Below are 16,882 nucleotides of genomic sequence, written 5' to 3'. Positions count from 1 at the left end.
TTAGGCCATCATCGTTCGATCGTCATGGCACTTGCTTCCACCTTCCTCTTCGGTGATCCTGTGACGATAATACTCTACAATTATTACCCTTCAAGCGCATGCTCTGGATCACAAACGATGGTTTCCATGGACATCAAAGATCATGGCTCAACTTGCAATGCCCAGTCCTACCAAAGCTGTGCATGGTGTTCATTCCAATCGGCCGTGTGACTAACTTGTGGGGTTTGTCCTGCAACTTGTCCAATGCCTACAAAGTCACAGGATGCTAACCCCTTGTGGTACTCAGGTGTGTGTGTGTGTGTAGCCGGATGAAATTTCTGTGTGCGACTAGGAATGGAATAAGATCTCATGAAAAAAAAAAAGAATGGGTAGTGGCATATCTTTTAATTTTCTGACAAACAATACACTCGCTGAAAATCTAGCTACGTCTCTTTTCATCATTGGCCAATAAAAATCTCAGACTATAGTCTATAGAGAGTAGAGGATACTCTTCTATGTCCAGCATAAGGGGGTTGGTGATAAATTGTCTAAAAGGCTATTATGTATAATCTCTTTTGGAAAAAGAGGTATCCATCATAAAAAGAATATTCTAAGTGTGGAATCCAACCACTCTCTCATTTTATTCTAGATGTCTACAAAGTCTAGGTCTTGGTCATAAGAGTCTCTTACAGAGTTAAAAGATGAGTTTTCCACTGCAATAATGTTATGAACACTAGGCCTATGCCTAAGTGCATCAACAACCACATTCTCTTCACCAGGCTAGTCGAGAATAGTAGGCAAAACCTTTGAATAAAAGCAACCCATTTAATGTGCCGATTATCTATGAGAGGTTGAGAAAGCAGATGTATAATACTCTATTAATGAGTCTTAATGATCAATTCGGAACCCATTAGATAATGTTTTCAAATTTTTAATGCATGTACCATAGTAGTTGATTCTTTATCATATGTGCTATACTTAGTATCACAAGGTCGAAGTTTTCTACTCTCATAAGCTATGGGATGCCCATCTTGCATTAAAATAACTCCTATGCCTAAACCACTAGCGTCACTAACAACCACAAAGAAAGGTCTAGCAAAATGTAGAAGTTGTAATACCGGTGCATTAGTTAGTGCTTCTTTCAAAGCATTAAATTTTTTTTAATTGTTTTCACGTTCATTCATACTTGTTCACTTTCATAAGAAGAAAAGTCAAATGATGAGCAAGATGTGTAAATTTTTTCACAAACCTAAACCAAGAAATGATCGAAGCTCATGAATGTATTTACGTCTAGGCCAAGTTACTATGTTCTCAATCTTCTTAGGACACCCTCTGCAAAAATTATGATCGAAGCTCATGAATTTCTTTAGATCTAGGCCAAGTTACTATGTTCTCAATCTTCTTAGTGTACCCTCTGCAAAAATTATAGTAATTATTCAATCTCTGTATGAAAGAACGAACTTTTCTAGGGGTTGAGATAAAGTTTATTTTCCTTCAAAAGATTAAATACTATATCTCTTATGTTCAATAATACCATCACTGAACACAATAATATCGTCAAAGAACACTACCATCACTGAACATAAGAATATCGTCAAAGAACACTACCACAAAGTTTTGATATTTAAGAAAGATGTGATTTATCATACGATTAAATGTGGCCGGAGCATTAGCAAGACCAAAGGGCATCACTAAAAACTCATAATGACCTGACTGCATTCTTAAAGCAGTTTTACATGCATCTTCCTCACACATCCTTACCTGACAATATACTGACTTAAGGTTAATCTTACTAAATACTTTTGCTCCTCTCAATTTGTCTATCAGGTCATCTACATGAGGAATAGGATACTTATTCTTGACTATGATTTTGTTAAGAGCCCTATAATCAATTCACATTCCATATGTTTCTTTTTGACTAAGAGGACTGGGGCACCATAAGGTGAGGTACTAGGGTGAATCAATTAATGCTCTAATAGATCTTCTGTTTGACATTGGATTTCCTTTTGCTCTATTTGGTTCACTCCTCATAGAACACACCTTCTTCCATTGCCCATGCACGTCACTTGCACATACCATTAATACAAGAATCACAATTTTTTCACATCTCGCATCTCACGACACACACACACGTGCACCTGCAAACTAATCTCGTTAACAACAGCCCTCTAGGTACATCTTTGGATAGGGGACCATGACAAGCGCAAGCCCATGGTACGACCCATCGCCTTGAGAGCCCTCTACCTTATAGGTACCTCCAAAGAGCCTCAATACATGCAACCTTTGCTTCAACTTAAAACGAACACAACCTCACCTTGGCCGTTGTATTTGCCACACAAAGAAGCCCAATCCCCAAACCTTTCCATCCTTGCAACAACTCTACACCGACGAGTGATGCGAGGACGTGGTCAGCATTAGGAAGGAGGGTATATTAACTATTCCGTAGGTTAACCTGGTTTCATCCGACCGATCTACCATAAGGCGCTTTTCCATCTTACCTACCCAAATAGGCACTTATCTTTTGAAAGACGGTGCTGGAACATATAAAGCAACCTTACCTTGTATTTAATGTCAAAAGAGAAGTTCTAAAGACTTCATTTAATAGAGACTAGACCATTTTCAAATTTTGCTGACGTAACGTGAAAACTAATCACTTGTATATAAGTCATTTTTTACAATAAGCAATACACAATCATTCCCTTGTAATATGGTCTCTTCTCTTCTCTATTCTTGCTTGTGTGTATGTTACTGAATCTTGCATGCTTCATGGATGCTCGCTAGATAGATAGGATTGTTTGTAAGTTTTCTGCTTGCATTAGCTTCTTCTTCTTTCCTCGCATTTTGTGAGAGAGAACCATCACAAAGGACCATCTCTAGTTACTCCATTTAGGCAAAGAGAGCTCTTCCTTCACCCCATCGACGGCAAGGAGTATTCCGGTGTAACAACAAAGTGAGGACGCAATGGACGAGCTGACGCATCCACATAGAGAAGTTATAATTACGGCCCTAGAGCAAGGCCCAACGACATATTCTTCGACAAGGCCAAGATATGCTCTCAACTTAACAGAATGTTTGCACTATGATCTTGTAAAAATTGTAAATCATTTGCAAAACAATATCAAATGTCTATAGATGTGACCTTAAAACAACTTGACATCATGCACAAAACAATATTAAATATCTATTGGTTTGACATTGAGAAAACTTCACATGATGTACAAAACAAAATCAATTGTGTAGGTATGATCTTGAGAAAACTTCAAATTAAGTCAAATCTAATCATAGTCTCCACTAACGTAATCATCCTTGTTCTTTGTAAAGAGAAGGTGCAAGTGTTGTTTCTCGGTGGATGATGATGGTTTACTCTAATGCTAAAACAAGCAGCAGCCACGGAGCTAGGTATGTATATTCACAATAAATGTTTTCCTGAATCATAGATAACTTGCATTTGTTTTTTAATCAAACATTTGAGCATTCACAATTCTTTTAAAATTTATTTGATCATTAGAAATTATCACAATTCTATTAAAATTTATTTGATCATTAGAAATTATCTTATGATTCACCATTAATTAATGAAGTATTTTACAATTAGTCATTCCGATTTTGGCACTCAAGCTAGAAGAAGAACATCCAAGAACTGAAATGTCATGTTAACTTTAAGTCTTTCATCTCATTTTATGTGACGGATGTTTGAAATTTTGTGGATGTGATAGAAACTGTACACAAGTACATGAGATTACCTTAAAGCTTAATCTAGGAAAATACCCTTCGCACACTCACGCATCCGTATTTTCAGAAGTGTTTTTAATGTGAAGTTTGTGCACACCTAGCACATTATCCAGCATTAACTGTGTTGACTAAGTTTTTACCAAAGTGGACATAACATTAAATTAGCCAGCAAAGCTGAATCTTGTATTTATCTCTGGCTTGTATCTTCTCTGATCATCCACTGTCCTCACGGTCCAACAGCATCGACCAATGAGGATACATTCCCTTCTCCAAAGGGGAAGATGTGTGCCAGGGCGAGGGTTCAACATAAGAATCACAAATAACAAGAAAAAAAAAAGTTTTGATTGATTGGATCAGAGGCAAATATTGATTTTTTGTCATACTAGAATATCTAAACTATCTACTATTGCACATGAAGAATTCATAATAATTCACCAAATACCAACTTGTAAACATGGTCTTTCACAAAGGTCATACATAGATGCATCTAGATACATGTAAAGTTGCACAAAGGAATCAGCAAGTCCTTATTTTGGGGGAAACAGGGGTAGCACGCATGCCTGTGTTTATGTCCTCTCACCATAGGACTGGCATAGGGTAGAGAGTTGAAACCACTTAGGCATCTTGAAGAACAAAGCTCTCTCTCCACGTGCTGTGGATGAAGGAAACAAAACCCATTCCTCCTCATAAGATGCCCTCACGTCTCTCTATGTTCCTCCACTTGTCCTTGAGATCAACCTACAAAAACAGCATTTTAATCCCTAAACACAAAATCATTGCCCACTTAACCAAGAGAAAACCGTAAACCTATCCTTATGATATGTTCACACACTTTTTGTACTAGGTATGAGCGATATTTTAGGTCATGCTGGCTCTCAGTTCACCATGTGTTTTCTCACCTCAGTGCGGTTTTCAAAGACTTCTCTGTGCTTCTGAAGAATGTGCTTCCATTGCCCTTTACCATACCTGAGCACCATCAAATGACATTAAATCATTTAGTTACTACATTCTAAATTCAAATATACACATTAAGAAAGAGCATAAATGTTTTGTACTGGCCTAAGAGCAAAACAGACACCATGCCTGCAGGAAGGCAGAGCCCCAACAACACTCAAAGACCATAAGGATCTACCAGAAAAAACAAGTAGATAACATTCGCAAGGGTATGAGACGAATCAAGGTGTACAAAGTGAGAGAGTGGACCAACCCATCACAGTATCGCCCTCAAAATCCGTAGCAAACTGGACATCTTGGTCCTCATACTCCCCTTCCATTGTCACAAAGTTGACTTACACTGGCTGAGATCCCGATTCCCCTTCTTAAAGAAGCCCAACATGGGACCAGTAGACCACGGAAGGTCTCATCATGGTCAAGAAACTCCCATGTGAGTTCACCAAAGGTCTCAGCTCAGATAAAAGATTGACTCAAAACAAATGTGATTCAAGACCAGTCCAATGAGAGCGTGCTGCTGATCACCACATTCTCAGGTATTCTGTGTGTTTCCTTCCATTAGTATCATCATCATTAACCTCAGCATCGTCAGCAGCATTAGCATCAACATCATCATGACCAACAGCATCACCATCAGCATTGACAGCATGGAAGGGCATTGAAGACCTGTTGGCAGCAATCAAGACACGGTCGGCTGGCAGCAGGGGGCAGGGGGCAGCCATTGCTGGCCGACAGCTTCTGTAGCTGGCCGGCCAGCATCTTCCACCCATGTATAAGCAAAAGGCATCATTTTCAGAAGTCACGTAATTCCCAGCAGTTCATTCATTGATCATACATCATTCAGTCATCAGTTAAGCATATGTAGAGGCTACAGATCAACCCCTCCGGGCCTCACCAAGGGCCTAACAATGTACATTGATTAAGCAACCTTTTTGTACCATATAATACAAAGAAAAACCATGACACCAATCCCACTCTTCTTCTCTCCTCTGTCTTAATCATGTTTAAATCAACATCTTGTTCTTAATCAGGCTTCGGGCTATGGATCAGCACAGCAAGGCTTCTGCGCATGCAACATTGGTATAGAGCATTCAGCCCACTAAGCATAGTCCCAAGGAAGGTGCACAAATCCAACAAAAGAATGCAGTAGGGTAGCAGATGGAGTGGTATGCAACAGACGAAGCTAGAGGAAGCATTCCCTGAGAGTATGTACACATAACCAGTATATCATTAAGCTCTCAGATCAGTTCCAAAGGCCTGGCAACAGGCATGATCAGTTCCGGCAGCGCTGTGTTAAGGGTAAGGGAAAAGCAGGCATGGGGACAGCAATGGACCAGATGCTTAGGTCTTCACCAAGACTTGGAAGTGGAGATCAGAAGTGGAAGGTGCTCAGACAAAAATATCAAAGTCAGTGTCAAAGTCAGAAGTAGAAGTTTAAGGTCAGTGGTCCACGGACGAAGGATGATAGAGTGTCCACCCTGCCATCAATTTTAACAGCAGGGGATGTCACGTGCATGCCCGTGCCATGGCTAATCATAGCCTAATCCCTGATTAATCCATCAATTAGACAGCATGTAGGAAAAAAGTATCATCATCATAAATCTCAACATCATCAACAGCATTAGCATCAATATCATCATCACCAATAGCATCACCATCAACATTGACAGCACGGAAGGGCATTGAAGGCCATCAAGACACAAGTTGGTTGCTGGCAGCAGGGCTCCAAGGCAACAGGCGACACATGACATGGCAGCATTTACAACATTAAATGGGATTTAATCCCTTTCTTTCAAGTCCACTGCTGGCCGACAGCTTCTATAGCTGGCCGACCGGTCTCTTCCACCCATATATAAGCAAAAGGCATCACTTTCACAAGTCAAGTCATTCCCAACAGTTCATTCATTGATCATACATCATTCAGTTGTAGAGGCCAGAGGTCAGCCCCGGACCATGTACATTTATTAAGCAACCTTTTTTGTACCATATGATACAAAGAAAAACCCTAACACCAATCTCTCTCTTCTATCTTAATCGTGTTTATTTAGCATCTTGTTTTTAATCAGGCTTAGGGGGCTGTGGATCAATACAACAAGGCCTTCGTGCATGCAACAAAAAGAATGTGGCTTGGAAATACTAAACAACCCTTTCAAGATGTAAAGATATGGAGCTGCATGGCTAGCTGCCTGTTTCTTCTTGTAGACGACTTTATGGGAGGCTGGCTCTTCTACTTATGTTGCGGATGAGGACGCACCACCTTGTCAAGATGAAGCCCTTGAGGATGTAGATGTTCAGAGCCCCGAGTATGATGATGATGGCAATCTCATCTCAGATTGGGATTTTCATTTTGAATCTAGTGAGGAGCCTTCTCCTAGTAGTGATGAGAGTCACGCTGCTAGTGGTAGATCCAATGAGTGATTTATGGAGCCTGGACCCTGGGCCATGAATCTTTTTGACCATGTGGCATGTATGAATCTTTTTTTTTTCGAGAAAAGATCCTTTCATTAGTTATATAAAAACGCCCGTAGGGCTACAAAAAGATCCTCTCCTGCTCATAAGAAAACAGAGCAGAGAGCCAAGCAAGGCAGCCTGGGAGACTCTCCCCAGGTGCTGAAAAGTACAAGTATCAGTGCAAAGAACTGAGGGGCTATATCATACAATAGGAGGGGGGAAAAGCCAAACAGGTGGCCTGTAGTGCCAGCGGGGGGACCCCGCGTGTAGGTTATAGAAGGGGCCGCTGCGCCAAGTGGTGTGAAAGGCCTACCGCCGCAAGATCGCCTCATCCGAGTCGCCCCGGATGCGGTCATACTGTCCTCGCAGGGTGTGGATCAACTCTTGCCAAATCCCCCGAACAGTCTCTACTGGTGGCTCCAGTCTCCCCTCAAAGGCCCTGAAACACCGGGCCCTCCAGGTGAACCAGATGGTGAGGCTGCTGAGGAGCTCCCATCGTCCCTCTCCTGTGTCCAGTTGGCGGATGAGAAATCCGGTGAAGGAACAAGGCGAGGCTGGCCCCTAATGAATCTGATGGCCTGGCTGTCCTGCTCCGTCTATAGCCCATAGCAGGCCCTGACGAAGTCGACCAAGCAGCGGCACCCCACGTATACATACCCTCTGGAGAGAGGGGGGCCAGAATGCGCAGCATCCGCAGCCACATCTGCTGCGCCTGAGGGTAGTCCCATAGGCAATGTCTCTGTGTCTCCATAAGGTGGCCGCATCGGACGCAGGCCGTCGGAAGACCGTTGTAGACAAGCCAGGTGCCAACTGCAGAGCCCCTGTGGTGGGCGACCAGCCACTACTGGAAAGTCGAGAGCCTGCGTGCCTGTCGACTAGCCCAGAGCCTGGTCCAAAAATCCTCCAGGAACTCCTGTGAATCCCTGTAGCCGCCAGTGCCCCGATGCAGCTGGAGAGACCATCCTCCTCGCCGTCAAAATATGTCGCCCCAACCGAACAGTATACTGGAAAAAGGTGATCTCTGTGGCCTCAAGGGATGCATAAGGATCATGCCACTTGTACTCGCCAGGGTCCCACTAGAGCCGGGCCAAGGGGCGCACTGCATATGCCCATATGCGCCAATTAGAGTCCAAATCTGCAGGGTCTGGGTCAATATGCCACTTCCGAGAAGCGGCGGCCACTACCCGTATCCTCTGAAAGATGCACTCTGCAACCAAAGGCGACTCCACCTCCACTCTCTGAAGTCTGCCCTCATCCTGGATCTCATAGTAGAGGCATCTGCCATCCTCAGTGCAAGCTCTGATAGCAATCAGGATCTCCAACTGTGTAAAGGCTCCCATCCACCGTGGGGCCACTGGCTCAAGAGGCGTGAACCACTCCTCTGTGAGTGCCTCCTGAATGTCATCCCTCATAATCAGCCCCCCTCTGAAGTGACTCAGCCTCTCCACCTGGATCTCCTCTGGGAGACTGCACAAGGCCTGCCAGTCTCCAAAACTACGTGCTGGGCCTGCCGCCAATGGTCCCCAGGCTAGACGAGGCCGAGAACCCAGCATATGACCCTGCTCTGTGTGAACCGCTGGGCTCCAGATGAGCGGCTGTCTGGCCCGCTCCTCATCACAAGGAGGAGGTCTCTGAGAGAGTCCCGGTCTCAACAACTCCCAAGCTCTCAGGATGCTCAAGGCAAATCTGTCCTCCCATCCTCTACTGAGGCTTGTCCTCCTCATCTCTATGAAGATCCATGGTATCTCTGGTGCCCAAGTGCCCCCTGCTGGGGGAGCCCGAGCCTGCAGCCGTTGAAAAAGAAGCTCTTTCCAAGGCTCAGCGCCTGGAAGCAGCCCCCGAGCAATAAGCTTCCCCAATGGGGCTCTACTCTGATCAATTGGATCTATAATGCCCAAGCCTCCCTGGGCCAACGGAAGTGTAATAACTGCCCAAGCAACCTTAGCCCGGGCTGGCTGACCATCCCGCCCAGACCAAAGAAAGTTCCTGATCAACCTCTGTACCTGGCTTATGCAAGAGCTCGAGAAGATCCAGCAAGACGTGATGTATCACATGGTCGCTAAAAGCACCTGATTTGCCACCACCACCCTCCCAGCCAAGGATAGCCGAGCTGTACTCCAATACAAAAGCTTCTTCCGAATGCTCAGAAGAAGCAAGGCAATCTGCTGCTCAGGTGACAAATCTAGGCCAATCTGGCATCCCAAATACCGCACTGCTGTGCCAGGAGGAATCCATCTAAAACCCGGGTCTGGGCTCCATGCCGGAGTGGGAGCGCTACTGATCCAAAAGGCCACTGTCTTGCGCCAATTGATCAATGCTCCCGAAGCTGCACTAAAAACCTGGAGCGACTACTCTACCCGCTGAAGATTGGCCTCCTGGCCATGCAAAAATAAACCCGTGTCATCAGCAAACTCAGCATCGAGCAGGTCCTCCCCCCGGACTGGGAGCTGGAGTCCTCTCAAACCAACCTCCTCTGCCGTCAAATACATGCTCATAGCCTCAGCAAAGAAGAGAAAAAGAAACGGGGCAAGAGGACAACTCTGCCCCCGTCCTCCTGCAATCAGCACCTGGCTACGAGCTGTGGAATATAGAGCCTTCACCCCTCGAATCCAAACTGGCTCAAAGCCTAGGCGAAGCATAGTGCCCTCTAAGAAACCCCAATCGACTCTATCGTATGCCTTCTCAAAATCGAGAAGCATCACGACCAAGTCCTCACCGAGAAATCTAGCTCAGGCCGTCGCCTCCCAGAAGGTGAAAATGTTAATCAACTCCCCCAGAAAGGGCTGGATCCTCAAACTCAAGTCTTTGCTAAGACCTTGTAGACAGTATTGAGGATCGTAATAGGTCTCCAATGCCGAATATCATCTGATACTCCCTCCCCCTTGGGGATAAGAAAGATCAAGCCCTCTGAAAAGCTTTGTGGCATCACCCCAGTGTCCAAAACATACTGAAAGTCCCTGCGGAGGCCTGGCCCCAAAAGGTCCCAATAGCGCATAAAAAAGGGCCAAGGCAGGCGTCAATCCGTCCTCCCCAAGGCAACTATGGCGCGGAAGGGCCCTCAAGGCCTCAGCAAGCTCAACCTCTGAAAGAGGCTCACCCAGAACTGTACGCATACGATCTGTGACCCTCCTCTGCACATGGGCCCACACAGTCTGTCTGCAAGCATCCCGAGCCTCAGTTGGCTCGCTCCGCTGAAAGCAGGTCTCTATAGAACTCAGTGGCAATGGCTCTGATCTCCCCGGGCTCAGTGGCTACCGATCCGTCTGGCCTCCCAAGCTGGCGGACTCCTGCTCGAGCATGGCGGGGTCCAGTAATCTCAAAAAACTCCCCAGTCACTCTATCACCAAGCTACGTCCACTGAGAGGCCTGGCGACGATAGTAAAACTCATGTCTTTGCTCCTCTGCCTCTCTAACCTCCTGGCGTGCCTGGCTCAGCTGGGACGCCACCCACTCACATGTAGGCTGCTGCTCCTGAAGGCGCTGAAGCGAAGCAAGGCTACGTCTCAAACGATGCTCCCGCTCGCGAGTCTCTCCCAGCCGTGTCAAGGCTGCAGCGTGCAAAAAAGAGCTGAGCTCGATGAGTCCCTGGGCACACAGGCCTGCTGCATCTTGGTCAGAGCTCTGACTATCATGCCATATCCTCTCAATGTCCTCAGCGAGACTAGGATCTGTAAGTACCCTCTCTGGGATCCTCAACTGCAAGCTGGTCTCCTGTGTCCTCTCCTCAAGTGTCAAAATAACTCGCGCATGGTCTGAAAAAGAGGTGCCAACGAGAATGCCAACGGAGCACCCTCGCTCCCCTAACCTGTCGCCCACATAGAAGCGATCAATCCGTGATAGATTGGTCCCTCCCTGCCGGCGATCCGACCGAGAGAAACTAAGACTGTCCTGAGAGCGGGAGAAGGCCTCATGCTGCCATGCATCAGTGATCCTCAGTGTCATGCAAAATCGCTCCCAAGCTGCAGGCTCCGTGCCGTGCACTGTAACATGACTGCCTCCCACCCTATTGGCCGGGTCGTCAAGCATGTTGAAGTCTCCCCCGACACACCAATGTGCGGCCTTTGGCAATGCATCCGTAACCTGGGTCCAGAACTCTGCTCTGGCACTAGCATGGTTGGGCGCATAGACATTGAGCACGCCAAATAGCTCATCATGCGTCCTCAGAATGACATACTGTGCTCTACCAGGCACAATGATCCCGCGATCCACAATGGCCTGCCGCCATACATCCGCAATGACCATACATACTCCTCCCTCCCCACCCAAGGGGCCAAACCCTGCAGACCAAAAGGTGTCCCATCTACCATGCATCACCGAACCGTATCTCCGGATCCTGCTCTCACCCAAATGGTGCTCCTGCATCATCAAAATATCAATACTGCCCCCAACCAGGCATCTATGAAGCTCCTGCCTCAAACAACCACGATAACGTATATAATGTGCGCCGCCAAGGCCCTGTACATTCCATGAGATGATCCTCATGGATGACCTGCTGAGGTGGATGCTGTCTCAGCCGTACGGCGGGCCTTCGCAAGCGGCTTGGATGGAGAGTAGTCCCCATCCGAGCGGCTACGAATCTGCCCACCCGGTGTGCTGCAAGAATCTCGGATCAGGCGCCAGTGGCTGTGTCCCATGGCAACTGCCTCCCGCTCAGACAGAGCAACCTCGTGAATGCATACATATCCAGGGTCGTGTGCTAAGTCTGCCACTATGCGAACGACCAAATGTCGAATCCCTGAGGCATCCACACTCCCGGGATCAAAGAAAAAATGAGCCAACTCCCATAGTCGGCCTATCACATCTGTCACCTCCAGATCGCTCACATGGTGAGAAAACTCAACTGCCTGAGTCTTCAAAGTGCTAAGAGCGAGATCCAGAGTCCACTCCCGGTCGCGAGGGCTACAGAGAGGGAATGAGAAGGCCACTGCTGAATCAAGTGCCTCCTCCCCGCGGGCCGGAGGTATCACTACATGAACTCTGATGGGTGCTGGCTCATGGGGGCCCTCTGCTCCAAAAAGCCATGTGAAGGAGTAATCAAAAGCCTCCGAGCACTGTCGAGTGTCGAGACGACTCAGCCGACTGCGGATAGAGGATATCCGTGAAGCCCGAATCGGCATGGTAAGTCTCCTCTGCGGTGCTCGAGCAAGGTTGGTGCTCAGTGTCCGTCGGACTGCAGGTGAGCGCCAGGGGACTGCCAGGGCCTCCCGGGGAGCTGAGGCGAGCGGGGCATAAGGGATAGGGGCTTGGTCATGTGCATCCGTTAATCCCCATGCTCATAGACATGTATATTCTCATTAGCAAATATATGGGCAGATTTAGGGCCAGATTTAGAGCAGATTTAGCAGCCCCACAGGCTCTTGGAAGTGCCCAAGACATAGCCCAATGGTTGGGACACCTTTTGGGCATAGTTAGGACACAAAATATGACTTTTTGGACAACGTTTTGTGAGAAAAATAGGTAAAACCAACTTGATTACGAATTCATACCTTCTTCTTGTAAATAGGATCATTAGGCATTCATTATAATCATCATTCAAAGATCAAGAGGATCCATTTTTCAAAGTCTGCAAGGCAGCAAGGACACAGTGGTGGATCAACAAGAGCTTCTCTCGTCCAATTGCAAGTAGAGGGCTACAAGGATCTTTGGTATGCATCATGAAGCTGTGAATCAACAAGATCATTGTATATATAGCATGTTTTGGCAATATAAAATAGATTAGGTCTATCTCTCCTTCTCTTCTCTATCTTTGTTAAACATAGGATTAGCATTAATCATGAACACACTTCCGCAATGCATGTTACATTGGTATCAGAGCTTAGGTCATCCTAGGATAGCCCGTTTTGTGCATGCTGAATTAGGGTTTGCATTTTTGCGTTAAATCCGCGTTTTTGCATCAGCTTTTGCTCATCTTTAGCATAGTATAGTACTAGAAAGTATAAATTTCAGCCTAGCATGATCCTAGGGAGTTTAGAAAGCATATAGAACTCTAGGGTTAGGGTTTTTGGGCTGATAAAAAACAGCAAAACAATATCATGAGTTCAGAAGCAATGGATGATGACTTTCTCAAGACTTTATCCAACGAAGAGTTACGGCATGAGTATGAGACTATGCAGAGTCGTTGGAGACGGAAGATGAAGAACAATACAAAAGGGAACAAGAACGCCAAGCCCAATACGAACAAATCATCGCCGAGTTTAGGCAACACCTCATAGAAGAGGACCATCGGCAACGCGAGAAAGAAGCACATCAAGTAAAGCTTCAGGAAGAGGCGCGTCGAGGCCAGCTTCTGTATGAGCAAAGATGAGCACAACTCAAGAAAACATGGACACAGTTCATGGCAGCATCAACAAAGGCCAAGGAGGAATCACCTAGGGTTGTGAAGTAGAGAGCGTTGACCCAACGAAAAGAGACGAGTTCTCAGGAGACGTGATCACAGAAACAGGTATTTTCGAGAAGGTGTCATTACCTAATATTCACGTGCCATAGCTGGAACCAAAACCAGAGCCAAAGCTAGAGCCAGAAGCCAAACCAGAACTAGAACTAGAACCACAGATCGAGCAGGAGGCTGAGCCACTTCAAAACAATAAAACATTGGGCCTCATTGCTCAAAATGATGATGTGATAACATCTTTTCTTTCTGGGAAGCTGTCGAGTGGGCGAAGTCTAGTCCATGCTGCAAGATACTGCTGCATACTATTCATGAAAGGCTGCTTCTTGGATTGAAGAAGATTCATGCCCAGATTACATGCTTAAGGTCTTTATTTTTCAGAACAGAGTTGGCTAATCATGCATACTAAGTTCACGTCTTTATCAATTCACCATCATTATTGCCTACAGGCAGAGGAGTGTTTGAAACGCGAGAAGGAACGGGTCGGGCATTATTTGCATGCAGGCAGCGAGCCAAAGCTATTAGAGGTTAGTTTGTTTTTTGTTAATTATGCTTGCCCTGGTATTTGAATGCATCTTTCTGTTGGTTTTTATGAAAAAGGAACATTGAATCAGATTTTACTGCATATCTTAGGTTTTTGGAAACATGAGTTGACATGTACAACATCAAGTAATTGACGAGCAGTAAAACCTGCTTTTGATTTTTTTGGGGGTAGAATTACACAAACTCAAATATGGAACGTAGGGAACCTGGTAAATGAAAAGAGTTTGAGAAGATGGCATAAGTCAGTTGTTTTTTGGATCAGTGATTCTCCTCTTGCAGATTGGGGTACAGATGTTGGTTTTACTTGGATTGAGAGAGGATGCTCTGCCAGATACCTTGGTTGTCATGTGGGCGTTGACATCTCCCCTGCACAACAGTTTGCTCCAGTGCTCTTAAGCATTAAAAGCAAACTTCATCACTGGAGTAGGAGGAAACTCGACTTGGCCTCTAGAGCTTTGGTGGTTAACCAAGTTTTGCTAGCCACGACTTGGTTTATCGCTTTGTGCTGGATTTTTCATAAGGGCTGCATTGGCCAGCTTCGTCGCCTTATTCGGAACTTTCTTTGGTCAGGGCTTGATGGAAATGCACACACCAAGGCTAGAGTTGCTTGGGAAACCATTATCAGGCCTAAGCAAGAAGGGGGATTGAATATCATTGACCCTGAGGTGCAATGTAAGGCTTTGCTATGTAAGCTGGTTGTTAGGGACTTTCTTCCAGGCGGCACTAAGCCGTGGAAGGACTTTCTCATGCAGTAGATCACGAAGTGTGTCCCTGTTCGCGGAGGTGACTGGACTCTCAGCTCACGCTTTATTTTTTCGGATGCAGTTCACCGCTCCCCTTCATCCCCACTGGTTAGGTGCCTCCTATGGGCCTGGGACTGCCTGAGGAGTTTTTTGGTACACATCCCCCGTGTTCAGCGGAGGGAGTTAACCGGCAGCCCATTCTGTGGAATGACTTGATCTTAGATGTGCATGGTAGGCCTCTTGGGACAGCTATGCATATTCTTTGGGCTGGCTGGGAGACCCTTTGCCCTACAGTGTTGGCTTGGAAGAGGTTTCAGAGCCTCACCGAGGTACAGAGATTGGATCTCACGCAACATTTGAGAGGCTCTAGTCGGAGGATTGCACAGATTGATGCAGCCATTCCCAACCACTGGATTACTGGATCTTTCTTGGAAGACCGTCATCATTCTTGGTTCGGGGTTTTTTCTTGGACAGGTGCTCCTCTTCAGGTTATGGGTCCTAGGGAGGATGATGTACCGGTCTTTTTTTCTGTATAGGATGGATGGCAGTTGGAGAGATGTGACGTGCAGGACCTTATTGAGGACCCCCAGATTCGTCCAGTCAGAGTTGTTGGCAGGTTAGGGAAGCACGTCTTTGTTGACACCCGCACCCCCCCCCCTAGGGATGATCACAGAGAGTGTTAGCCTTTGGTTGTATGGTGGTTGCCCTATCAGACATTTGCATTGGAACCCTGGTGAGTGGGTGTGGAAGGATGCTTGTAACCCCTTGAAAAGCATGCCTTTTTTTAGTTATACGGTGCGGAATGCCATACATCTTATCTTGGGACACATTCAGAGTGTCCCTACTCTTAGACCCCATTGGGAATCTTATGGCATTTCGACTGACATTCAGAGGATTTTTTGGCGGAGATATTGGCATTCTTATAGGAAGCCACAGATTTCCTCCTTTATCTGGGTTTCTCTTCATGGTGGTCTGGCCACCAATCAGTGGAGGTCAGTTACTGGTGCTTGCCCAGCATGCCCTAGATGTGCAGGAGCTTCGGAGTCAGTTTACCATTGTTTATGGGAATGCAAGGAACCACAGAGGGTTTGGTCGGGGATTGCACACCTCTTTGGTAGGATTAAGAGGGATGCTATCATTTCTTTTGGTTCTATCATTCGGTTGACACAGTCTGGGCCTCAGCTGAGATTCGAGGGGACTAACAGGAGCTTGGCCATTATGGTTAGGCAAGGAGTTGCTCAGCAGTGTTGTCTTCAGGATTTGCCACTTTCACACTTTGTCCCTCTGACACAGAGGTTAGATTATTGCTACATCTCAGCCTGGAATATCTGGAAGGCTAGAGGCACCGAGGCCATTGAGGGTACTCCCGTTCTTGTTTCTCAATGTCTTTGCAGGATTTGGAGTGATATTATTCACACCATCATGGCTACCTGGGCCAGAATCCATGGATCTTCGAGGGCTGCGGAGAGGAAGCGCAGCCAGTTTATGAGAGAGTGGGACATTGGTATCTTTTTCACGTCCTCTCATTTGGGACCCTATTGGCAGCACAGGGCTCCTGATTGGTTGAGATCTCCACCTTTTTTGGTGTGAAATCTCCATTTGTAAAATTTTTTCATACTTAATAGAAATCTCCTTTCTAATTATCTGCCCACCACCCAAGGCCTCAGACAGTATGCCAAAGAGTGGGAGGCGGCCAACACCACAAATGAAAAGAAGAGCAGAGTTTGTTTGCTGTGCTTCAGAGTAATGCATCTCATACTTTTTCTGCAAACATAGATACGATAAACAGAGGTTTTACCTTTGCACTTCTTTTCTAAGAATATTCTCCTCTTCTTGAGTCCATCTCCTGAACTTCCTCCTCCGTGGCTGATTGCGGGTGAATATGCCACCTGGCTGAGTGAAGCTCTGTCTTGTCCGAAGCCTTGGAAGGTGTATATGTCTTGAACAAGATGGCGATTTGTCCTCTGAACTGTTATCTATGTCATCACTTGTTTCCCACTGCAAAGTTAGACAAACTATTTTAAGACAACTCTTCGCATTCAGACTTCACCATAAGATAAAACCTTCCCAGTAAATAAAACTATGCACACAACCG

General features: G+C 46.1%; 1 protein-coding gene across 2 annotated transcripts in view; it reads right to left on the bottom strand.

The window, feature by feature from the left end:
• Positions 1-4,066: 4,066 nt before the first annotated feature.
• LOC147628961 (uncharacterized) overlaps positions 4,067-16,882 on the bottom strand; it is a 62,984-nt gene continuing 50,168 nt past the window's right edge. The window contains exons 3-5 of one of the 2 annotated variants that reach the window (XM_086812136.1): positions 16,586-16,785; positions 4,611-4,677; positions 4,067-4,449 (exon numbers count right to left, since the gene is read on the bottom strand). In XM_086812136.1, the coding sequence (XP_086668262.1) occupies positions 4,396-4,449; positions 4,611-4,677; positions 16,586-16,785 (321 nt within the window). In that variant the 3' untranslated portion in view covers positions 4,067-4,395. The remainder of the gene's footprint in view (positions 4,450-4,610; positions 4,678-16,585; positions 16,786-16,882) is intronic. The other variant, XR_015267865.1, reaches the window with a different exon arrangement.

The sequence above is a fragment of the Cibotium barometz genome, chromosome 18 (genome assembly GCF_041138505.1).
Source record: "Cibotium barometz isolate CiBa-2024 chromosome 18, ASM4113850v1, whole genome shotgun sequence".
NCBI classification, from domain to species: Eukaryota; Viridiplantae; Streptophyta; class Polypodiopsida; order Cyatheales; family Cibotiaceae; genus Cibotium; species Cibotium barometz.
This window is presented reverse-complemented; position numbering and strand designations above follow the sequence as displayed.